Below are 12,818 nucleotides of genomic sequence, written 5' to 3'. Positions count from 1 at the left end.
TTAACAAATTTTTATAGCATATGTTATATATATATATAATTTTTTAATTTTTATCTTTCGTATTATCTTATTTGTTTTTTCCTTACTTTTTTTTGACGATTTTCACAATTTTATCATTAATACAAGTTAATATGTAATTAAAAACAAAAAAAGGAAAAAAGAGCATGTTTTTACGCAATATGTGAATTATTTTATATTACTCATATCCTTTATGGAAATATTGGAATTTCATTTTTTTTAATATGTATATCTGAAACTTTGTGTATAGTATAAAATGTATTAAAGATGATAAATAATAATAAATGATTCAAAAATGGTGTTAAATTAAACACCACAGCAAAGTTTATTTGCGTTGTATTGTTTAATAAATTAATAAATTTCTGTATATTGCTATACAGAAACTTTAATGAGTTTTTTAATTTGATAATAAAAAAAATAAAAAGGTAACAATTAATGCTATTCACAATAACATTAAATGATAACCATGTATGTATTATAACGACGGATAAAATATGCATCGCTATGAAATAGTTTAATCATATATAAATTAAATGAGAAAAAATAAAAACAAGCATATATGATATTTTTATGTAACTGTGAAAATGAATATTCAAATTGTAAATAATAATATGCACAAAGGTAGGTAAATATACGCAAAGTAAAATAAATTAAGGTGTCTTAATAATAAATAAATTAAAAAAATTATAAATAGATGAAGAAAGAAATTTAAAGGGAATGCAAAATTCATAAAAAAAAGCGCAAAGGGTAAAAAAATTATTAAAATAGTATTAAATAAAATAAGTTAATAAATAACAAAATATAATAAATAAACGAAATATAGAAATGGTGTTGTAATAAGTTATGCATGTATGTAACAATTAAAAATTCGAAATAAAAACAAAATGTGCTATAATACATATGTACATAGCAATTAAAACGAAATATTTAAAGGTAATTAAATATTTCAAATACAGCATATTTTAATTATTAAGATTACTATAAATGCCAATATTTTTAATGAAGGCATATGCTTTTTTTCGTTTTATAAGCATCATTATCATCACACCATGATGTTAATGATCAGCCTCGTTTCCACTAATAATAATATTATTATCTTTATCATCCACTAAATTGTTTTGATTAATGTTTTCCTTAATATCAGCATTGATGCTGGTAGAATTTATTACATTACGGCTTCCTGTATATTCGAGATCATCATTATTTATATCATTAAAGCTAAAAGTAAAATCTGTCAAATGCGGATCTAGTAGTACCTTTATTTTATTATATAAATCTGCTGCCGATGGCCTATCAGCTGGATTAGGTTTAGACATTTGTAACATCAAGATATACCAAGGATTTAAATGAATCTTAACATAGTCAGGCACAGTATAATAATTTCGAAAATCATTTAATGTTTTATATCTTTCCATTATTGTATTAAAACGTGGGCATAATAACTCTAGTAGTATTAAAGCTGCACTATAAATATCTGCTTTTTCGTCGCATAAAGCCCCTCCTTCAGGTGCTGTATATCCAGGGGTTCCTATAATTTGCCCTTTCATTGAAATTTGACTAGTTATAGTGTTGTGATTTATTTCTGTATATATATTATCTTTAAAGTTATCTATATTACTTAAATCGTTTTCTCTTTTTTTTTCTTCTATAAATCGTACTAATCCTAGATCTCCTATTTTTAATATATAAGTATCTAAATCTACAAATATGTTTTCTGGTTTTAGATCTCTATGAATAAAGCAAGTTGAATGAATATCTTTTAGTCCTTTAATTAGCTGTTTAAATAAATCAAATTCCAAAGGATGGTTTGTATTTTTATCTCCATATGTAAAATGCAAAGGCTTATCACTTCTTGATGGTCTATCTAGCCATCTACGTAATGTAAGTCCTTTACAAAATTCCATTTGTAATAACAAAACAATTGAAAATTCTGGGCCTACATTTTTTTTCTTATAATATTTTATTTTATTAGCATTTTCCTTTTTCTCTAATTCACCATTCATCTTTAATTTGTTTTTTTCCTTCTCTTGGCCTTTCTCTTTCTTAATGTTTTCTTCAATTAATTTTCTATTTGTATTAATAATGCCCAGACCATCCTTTTTATATTTATTATTAGGAGCCTTTTCCCCTAAAGCGAATGATTCACCTTTTTGCTTAATTATTGTATCGATATTATAATCATTAGAGTCCTTCGGATTGTTATTGGTTCCTCGTGTTCTTGTTTCGTCATTTATAGTATCTCTATTTAATGTGCCATTAGTAGTGCTACCCGGTATGTTTTTTATAGTCATTGAATTTTTATCGGATTTTTGGCAAACCAAAATATTACTATCATCATGTATGGCATTGTCATTTTTGTTGATATCGTCCCCTGTAATACAAATTTCATTTTGGTTATTCGCAGATTTTCGCTCATTACTATCATTTTTTTTTGAGTGGGTAGACACATTTGATTCGTCATTATCCGCAAAAACAATTAAATCTCTTTCGTTTTCACTTAAATATCCATATCCAAAAGGATCATATTCTTGAAAACCAGAACTGAAATTATTTGGATTATTTCGTTCATAAAATGTACTATATTTATTGGCTTCACAATTTATGTCGATATTTCCTTTTTTTTTTTCCTTATATATAATTTTTTTTTTTTTTTTTTTTTTTTTTTTCTTCTTTTTATTATTTTCGATTATATATATATTATCTGATAAATTTTTATCATTTAAAAATTCATTTTTCTGAGTATTATCTTTTCTTTTATTATATGGCGTTTCATTATCACTATAAAATTTTAATTTTAGAGAATTTTTTTTTGTTATTACTTTTTTATAATTTTTTAAATCAAATTTATTATTTTCACCTGAAGATGCTGTGCAATCACTAGAATAATCATCATCTTTTTTATTTTTATTACAAACTTTTTTAAAAGGATCTTTATTTTTTTTAAGTGTATTTTGAATTTCTTTTGGAATTATATCCATTGGTAAAAATTGAGGTTCTTCACACCACCATGTGTAATATCTAACTACATGTTTACTGTATATATCTCTATTTGCAGCAATTTCACGAAAATATCTTCTTGAGCTAACATTATCCAATGAGCTTACTTTTAAATATATAAATTTAAGAGCATATGTTGGTGACCCTGGTTCAAGTCTATGTGATACTTTATACACTGATCCAAATCCTCCTTGCCCTATTAATGATATATTTTGAAAAGTTCTCATAAATCTGCCATTTTCTAAAAAATCGGCTAATGGGGCATCATAAGGAATATGCGATGTTTGAATGATTGATATATTTCTTGCACTGGAACCTTTATTACTCACTTTATCATTATTAAAATGATTTCCGACGTTCATATTTCCATTAATATTATCATTATTATCGCTTTCTGCGCTTTCGATATATTTCGAAAACTTACTCTTATTTTTTTTTTCATCTGAATATTTTTTTGAATAAGGGCTCTTATTTTCTTCATCCGCACTATTAAAATTAAATTTTTCATTATATAAATTTTTAGCTTTTTCCTTATTATTATTAAATTCGTTGTATATGTCTGTTTTATTAGTTTTCATAAGATGATCTACAAATGGATTTTTTTTCATAAATTTTTTATTATAATTTTTTAAAAAGTTTATAAAATCACTTTTATCAAAAGCCTTTTCATTGATACTTTTTTCTTTTATAGAACTATTCTTTTTATCCTTTTCATAATCTGTATAATTTCGTTTATTATATTTGTTTCCTATTTTATAATTACTTCTAATCCTTTTCTTTACTATAAATGATTGCTTATATGTAACATCTTGTGAAGCAGCTCGTCTTCTATGCATATAAAACATATTGTTCCCATCCAAATCATATTTATTAGTATCTCCTGAATGCGATTTGTTTAAATCTATATAATGCATATTTGGCAAGCTATATTTTGATTCTTGACCAGAATAATAATGTGGGTATAAATTATATTTACCATCATGAATATCATAAAAATTACTGTCACTATCTGAATCTCGTGCATGCCTAGCTAATATATCTACTAAAGTTAGATGCTCTAAATCTTGTGCTTTTTTCAAATTTTTTGTCATAAACATTTCTAGTCCTGCTTTAGTTAAACTCGATATACCGTTTTCCTTTAATATATTTGCCAATTTACGTTTGTTTCTTTTTAATAAAATGTTATCAATATTTAATAATTCATCATATGCATCATTACTATCTTCATCATAATCTGTAATTTTTTTCTTTCTCATAATTGCTTTATTATGATTCCTATTATCTTCTTGCTTTTTAAATAGTCTATAAATAAATACAAATGGAATTGCAATCACTAAGGCGATTGCATAAAAAATATTCCAATACCAACTTTTTTTATGTTTTGAGAATGAAAATTCGGTCAAATCATTATTTCTTGAACGTCCATTTGATCTTTTTCTTCTTTTTATTAACATTCTTTCATCCTTTTGAAATATTCCATCAATTATGCGAGTAAAGTCTTTGGTAGTAAGGGGATATGTACTATTCAATATTCTATATAAATTTGATAATAATAAACAATCTTCGTGATTTGTATAATTATTAAATATTTTATCCCATATATTAAGCATAGAACAATAATCAATACATTTTTCTTTTCCTTCAAATGATAAATCGATAAATTTATTTGTATATTCACAAATGTGTATAGGCTCATCAATCTCATTCATATCTTCGTTTATATAATCATAATCATCATATTCATAATGTTTTGTATCAATATCTCTAATATCATTATGGTTTGAAAATATATTTATATTTTTATCATGATTTAATCCTCGTAAACATATCATAAATTTTTGTTTTGTTTGTTGATATTCATGTAATAATGTTTTCATTTGAAATAAATAATTCATGGGAATTTTTTTATGCTTATCAAAAGCGAATATAATACTTAATAATAAATATCTTAAATCCTTTTCGATTGACGTTATATTAATTGATATATTGTTTAATCGATGAGCAATAAAATTATTGTAATTTTGAAAAGCAATGCTATTATTGGCATTTGGGTCATTTTCATCATAATTGAAATTCCACGGAAGATTTTGTTTATCATTATTATTTAAATAGTCATTAGATGAAGAAAATGGCAAAAGAAGCGCATCGTTATTATTTTTTAAATTAAGAAGATTATATGAGTAAGGTTTAATACTATTGTATTCAGGAAAAAAATTTTCATTTTGTTTTACTATTGCATCTAATGTGAATATATTAGTTTTACTTTTATATTGCAATGCAAATACAGATGATATTTCTTTTGAAAAAATAAAAATTTTAGATTTAATATTCGGATTTAATTTATTCGCATTGTTCTCCATTTTGTTATTTTTTTCATCAATTTCATTCGGTATATCGTTTTTATAATTCTCGGACGCAAATTCAAGTTCGTTTCTTTCAGCATCTTCTATATTTTTGGAAATGCTATTATTATATGGCTTGCTTACTTTATTGTTTTCTAATCCTCTCAATATTAATTTATTGCCATCAATATCAATTAATGAATTAATATATGATAAATCTTGTTTATTACTATCAGCGATAAATATCGATCCAACATCAACCCAACTTGTTACCCATTTTTGTTTCAAAGATGTTTCATCGACTGCTTTTATAACCCATTTAACAAGACTAATTTGTAGTTGTCTTTTTGGAATTTTTCTTTTTTTATTTCCCTTTTCTATATTTTTGTTATTTCTTTCCTTTTGGTTTATTCCTAAATAGCTTGAATTTACATTTAATAAATTATTGTTGCTAATATTCTTATACCAGTTTTTCATTAAAAAGAGTCTTTTATTCTTTATTTTTGTTCTTTGGATTAGTAGTTTATCTCTGATGTTTTTACTAAATTTATTATTAACAATTTCGCTTTCTTCTTTTGAGTGGTCGTTTAAACAGTTTTCTGTTCCACATTCATCTAGCATGTTAGAACCATCATATGCATTTATTTTGTCTCCATTATTTGGTGACTGTTCTTCTATTCTCCCTTCCTCATCAATAAGGAAAAAATTATTTCTGCCATTATTATTTTCTGTTTCAATTTCATCATCGTATAAATCTATATACTCAAGTTGCAGATTATTTTCAATATAGTCGTCATCTATGGCATTATAATCCTCATCAACATAATAATTCTCATCATTTATATCTATAGAATGATCCGAATATTTTTCTAATTCATCATGCAATATATTAGAATTTTTTTTAATGAATTGATCGTGCTTATTTGGTAAAGCTTTTTGATTTTCTTTTACCAAATCATCATAATTTTCATCATATTTTTTTACTACGTGTCCTGTATCAAAATCTAAATTAATTATGCTTGATTGCCTAGATCCAATAAATAATATATTTGGAAACAGTGTTGATTTAAAAGGGGAATTATTAACAACATCTTTAATATTTATATTTATTGGAATTGCTTCATTATTTTCATCAACATAAAATAAATCGCCACTATAATCTGAAAGTAACCTTTTCATTGCATTTTTATTTTTACTTTTTTTTTTAGATTTTTCATAACTATAATTTTTCTTCTTATCAATATCATCCTTTTCTGTAATTTGCTCATAATCATTGTTTCTTAAAATATCGTTGTATCCCATGTTAATTTTTCCATTATTATTTTTTAATGTATTATAATACTTTTCTGTTTTAGTTTCTTCTTCATAATTTATGTAGTCTTGTATATTTTTTACAATTCTATATTTCCAATGATATGTTCCATCTGTTGATACTTTATATATATATCCTGATGTATCAAGTACTATTAAATCATGTTTATATATCGATCCATCATATTTATATTGACCATAAAATTGCTTATTTTGAGAATATTTTGCTAAGTTCAGTTCGTTTTTATCTAAATTGTTGTACTTTTCATAGGGAAATAAAATATTATTTTTCTCTAAATTTGAATCATTGAACCCATTGTTATATAAACTGTTATGCATATTATTCTTGTTAAAAATAATTATATTATCATCTTTTAACTGGTTATATTTCTTATATACATTATTGAAGCCCATATTATTTAAATTTTGATATTTTCCTCGTTTTTCTACCTCCTCCTCTATGTCGCCCTCTATATCGTTTTCATCCAGCATATATTCCCCAATATCACTATATACATCGAAATCATCATCATTTTCCATCTCATTTCTTCCTACGATATTATTAAATGTTTTTTCGTTTTCTTCGTTTAAAATTCTTCTATATTTTTTACTATTTGTTTGCATATGTGGAAAATTATTACCATACGACGAATTAAAATTCCAACGTTGAATTTCGTTTTCTAAAGCTTCAAATTTATTTTTTTCACGATATTCCCAATTATATGCATTGTCGTCATTGTATAAGGCTAAAAAATTGTTATTGCCATTTATAGCGTTATTTATTCGATTGCAATATTCACAAGAAGTGTTATTATAAGTAGTTAATAACTGTTTATACATATCTGAAAAACTTATATTCTCCATTTTACTATAATATATTATTTTATGAATTATATTATGAAAGCAAGATAAACACAATTTTGATTTATTACGAAAGTACTTATCCTCATGTGATATTTTTTTACACTTGGCAGGATTGAATTTATAACTTTCTATTGTATTTTTTACATCAATATAATTATTTATATTTGATATTGCTTCTATATTTCGAATTTTTTCAAGAATATTTTTTAAGTTATATAAAATATTTTTATTGGATTCGTTTGGAACCATATAATTTCTTTCGATATTATTTTCTATTTGAATAATTTTTTTAAATTCTTCTTCAATAGGAAATAATATATTTTTATTTTTTTTATCATATTCTTTTATGTTACACTTATTTTCTATGTTTTTGTCTATTGTATTTTTTTCGATTTTATCATCACATTTACTATTATTATTACAACAATTATAACTGTTATAAAAAATATCATCTGCGCCTTTATAGTTTGTATCTTCTTCCATTTCTATATCGTATTGCTTTTCATATTTATTTTTATATTTTGTAAAGTTTAAATTATTTATTGTAGCGTATTCATTGTTATTATAAGACCATTTTATAGGATTAAAGTTTTGAATGTGTTTTGGTATAGTATTAATAATATAATTTTCAATATATTGTGGCAAATACTCTCTTTGTGTATATTCCACAAAAAAGGCATTTTTTAAATGATATATTATATTAAAATAAATATACTTTGATTTATTTAATACCCATTTAAATTGTTTTAAAATGTATGATTTTGCGCATTCATAAAATTCATGTAACTTTATTCTACACTTATTTCCTTTCTTTTTACCTTTATTTATTCTCCCTATAAATTTATAATTCTCTTTCACATGATTTCTTCTATGATTATTGATATTTCCAAACCTTCTAAATATTTTACTATTTTTTATACGATTTAGGAAACATATTTTTCTTTCTGCTAATACATGTGAAACAACGAAGCTAATTATACATTTATTAAATATTATATGTAAAAGTATAATACACTTATTATCTTCATTAAAGCAAATATTTATTCCCTTATTATACATATTAATGGTTTTTCTTATGTTATCCTTCTTCCAAATATAAGGTAAATGTTCCCATGTAAAAAACAAAAAGTTATATTTACAAATATGATATATATGTATATATACTCTGAAGGTGTAGGCAAATTACAAATTAATTGTCGTCAAAAACAAATCACTCTTTCTTATATTATCATCCAATTATCCATATATAATTACTAATTTTGCTGAATTAAGTATGATAATATTAATTATTGCGCTAGCTTCTTGATTATATATTTAGTAATATTACAAATATTGTATTTTTTATATCAAATTATTTATTCACACAATATTTTTAACACTTAATAAATATGCTTTATTTACCCTAGTTCCCTTTTTGATTTTTTTATATATTTCAAGTATTCCTTAATCTATGATTATTAATAATTGTTTATAAATACCTTCCAATTGTAAAGTAATATTTATAGCGGATTTGTATAAAACGAGATTTTATAGTTGAATATATTTTTTTTATTTCATTTCCGCTTGATAATATATTAATTTGCTAAAAATTATTTAGCTTTCTATTAAAATGCTTATTATTATCATCATTATCACATAATCATTTTGAATGAAAAAATGTAAATGTTTCTTAACACAACATAGGTGATATAACAGAAACAAATGATATTAATAATAATAATTTAAATAATTATCAATGTTTAATTTAAATATATTGGTTTGTAAAGGATCTAATAATGCTTTATATATAAATATATTATATATTATAAAGCAATATAAAAATTCAAACAAAAATATTTAGCAATGTAAATCTTATGCAAAATATTGAAAAAAAAATTAAACTAAATTTATTTCCACATTACAATAATTAAATTAAGATAAGCATATTTATTCATATATAAATAAATGTATGCACAAATATTATTATATATATATATACTTTTTTTCGTGCTCTTTATATTTATTTTTCCGTATCTTCATAATAAAGCCTTTTATTGTTTACGAATTTTTATTATTTATTATTGTTTCTTTTTTTTAATTAAATGGAAAATAATCTATTTAAGTTATTTGATTAAATTATCTTTACAATAAAAATTCACTAAAGTAGCATTTAATAACAAGCTCTTCCCATGTGCATTATTATATATTTACTTATTGAGACAATTGAAAATGGATGAAATATTATTACATATGCATTACAGCTGAAAGTATATATTAATATACTTTTTTGATAAAAACTATATAAATATTCGAAGAAAACAAAATTGCATAGGTATATACAAAGATTTTTTTTTAAATATTTAAAAAAAATTTTGATGCTGCTTGCACCCCATAATATTTGTACAAATTATACCACATAATATTGTTGTATGGCATAATATATTCATACATAGGGCATTATATTGCATATACATATGTAAGCTTTATATTTATAGAGAGAAATATCACATATAATGTTCCAAACTGAAAAAATGAAAAGACAAAACATAATATATGAGAAGTTGTACCTACCATGCGCTACCACAGATGGTTATTTTAGTTCAAACAAATATAACCATCTTTGGTAAATAATTCATTTTAATCTTTTATTGCATTCAACATATTATTTAAACACTTTCCTTATATGCTTATTAATTTCTTTGAATGTGCTATTAAACATTGAAACAAAATGCTATAAATAATATATGTGTGATAACATTTAAAAAATTATAAAGGGCATCATTCATTGCCAATCGTGTATATGCCATTTTGTAGCTTATACATAATACAACAATAAATATTTATTCGTAATAAAATTCAAAGAATCGAGTTTTTTTTAAGCATCACACATAATATTATTTTAATACATGCCATTTTAAAAGCATGTATATATGAAATCGAAAAAATAAATCTTCTTAGACTTAATTTAATAAATTATTCACCGGTTATATATAAAGAAGCCGATGTAGCTTATTGGAAATAAGTGAAACGCATATTAAGAAATTCCTCCATATTATACGTACATATATTAAAGAATAATATATGCTAATAATAATTTATTTAGATTCATTTAAAGGGAAAAATAATTCACAGACTTATGAAAAATTATTATAACTTTAATCATAATATTCATTTTTACTTAACCCTTTCTTAGTGATAAATTTATATATTAATGGGATATATGCATTATATTATTTGCAGGATATTGCAAATTATTTTGTATGGTGTAAAAGGTAAAATTATATATTCATTAAAAAAACATTATCTAGATTGTAAATACCACATGCTCAAAAATATAATTTGTAACATTTTTTTCCTTATAATGCAGAAATAAAGCATATATTTTATACTATTGTTAAAGATTTATATAAATTTCTGCATAAAAATACATATAAAAATGGTCTTTAAAATTAAAAAAAACAAAATAATAAATAAAAGATTAAATATGAATTTTTTTTTTGGAATTAGATTCTAAAATAAAATGTTACTATAAAATTATCAACTAAACTTGAAATGAGGGCATGCTGGCATTTGCATAATTTATAGCATAAAATAAACGATTAAATTTTGATATTTTATATGATACTTTTTTGTGACTTTCATTTATTTGATAAATTTAACAACCAAACATAAAATACCCAACATATATTTCAGACAAAATATTACACTATAATTTTAAATTATGCTTGATAAAATATGCTTTATCAAATAAAAAGGACATGAAGTTATATATAAAAAATGTTTAAAAAAATAAGTTGTATACTATTAAATTAGGAACGTGCTAATTAATATATAGAGTAATGGTACTTTTACATAAATTAGACACACATATATAATTATATATATATGCATATCATAAATTTGGTTTTTTCATTATTTTTGTTGGTATTATAAATTCCATAAACAATACTTACATTTCAAATATGGTAGCAATTTAAAATGTCCTTAAAAAATAATATTACAAAAAATAAAATAAATATTACTGGGCATGTGCATTTTTGTTAATGGCTCATAAAAAAATGTTTGTTCATAATTTCTTCCAAATAACACAAATTAGATTGTAGATGATCAAAAAATGTCCCATTCTACAAATTAAATTTTATAATGTAATAAAGAGGTAATATACCACACAAAAATATATGCACATATATATAATATATATTTTTTTTATCATTTAAAAATACAACTTCCTTTTTACTTTGCAACTTTATTTTATTCCATTTTATCACTATTTTTTTTTATTAAAGGCAAGAATTTTTATAAATATTAATACATTTTGGCTAGTTATATTTATATAATTAAAAAATAACGCCGTTCAATTATGTTTTGTTGTATTTTGTTCATAAAAAATGTCTAAAAAATATATTAATTAATTTGGACAACTGCATTTTATAGGACATAAAAATATTATTTTTTAATTATATATGCTTTTTATGTTGTATTTTATTTTGTCTTTTTCATAAAAATTATCCCATATTATGCATTATAATAATATATATATTTATTTAATGCATGTCATTTATATAACAAACAGTTAACTATTTTTTGGTGCACTTATTTTACACGCTGCACACAAAAATACATTATCACGTATGCACACAAAAAATTATATTTTAATAAATTATTAATGAATAATCATTTCCTAGTATGCACGAAATATTCCTTAAATGTTAAAGCGGCCACCATCGTAATACATTGCTAGTGAACATTGTATGACGCTATTGCTTTATGTAACGTAAATTGTAATGAAATGTGTACATATATGCAGCTTGCAAGCACAACCTTTTGTCCTTCAGGAGCATATATACTTTATGGCGTATTTACATTTGTTTTTTAATATCATACAACGTAAAAAATAGAATGAAAAATAATAATAAAATAAAAATAGTAAGGAAATACTACATATGCATCGCCTGTTATTGAATAACCAAATTGTTTTATAAATATTTTATATTGTGTATTTTTTTGCATATAGTTCTTCGATGTGATACATAACACATATGCTTATATTTTCGTTTGTTATTTTATATTTTTTGTTTTTTTTGATGCATATTTTTATTTCGTTGTTTTAGTTTGTTATACTTTCGTTTTTTTTCGATGTTATTATATTTTTAATTCTCACACTTTAAATATTTTAAGAGTTAAGGAGAAATATATGCATGATATAATATTTATATAGTAATGCATACTCCTTGGTTATAAATATTTGTTATCAATCACTTTATGTTACTCTATAATTTAATGTCAATTTCAATTTGTTATTAAAAT

The 12,818-nt window shown here is 22.7% G+C and overlaps 1 protein-coding gene across 1 annotated transcript; it reads right to left on the bottom strand.

Annotated features, from left to right (window-relative positions):
- Nucleotides 1-1,073: 1,073 nt before the first annotated feature.
- PVVCY_1102810 (eukaryotic translation initiation factor 2-alpha kinase, putative) lies at nt 1,074-8,591 on the bottom strand (the record flags this gene model as incomplete). The annotated part of the gene is made up of 1 exon (XM_037634548.1): nt 1,074-8,591. The coding sequence occupies one exon, from the start codon at nt 8,589-8,591 to the stop codon at nt 1,074-1,076; it is 7,518 nt and encodes a 2,505-aa protein (XP_037490639.1).
- Between the last annotated feature and the right edge of the window lie 4,227 nt (nt 8,592-12,818).

The sequence above is a fragment of the Plasmodium vinckei genome (genome assembly GCF_900681995.1).
Source record: "Plasmodium vinckei vinckei genome assembly, chromosome: PVVCY_11".
Taxonomy (NCBI): Eukaryota; Apicomplexa; class Aconoidasida; order Haemosporida; family Plasmodiidae; genus Plasmodium; species Plasmodium vinckei.
This window is presented reverse-complemented; position numbering and strand designations above follow the sequence as displayed.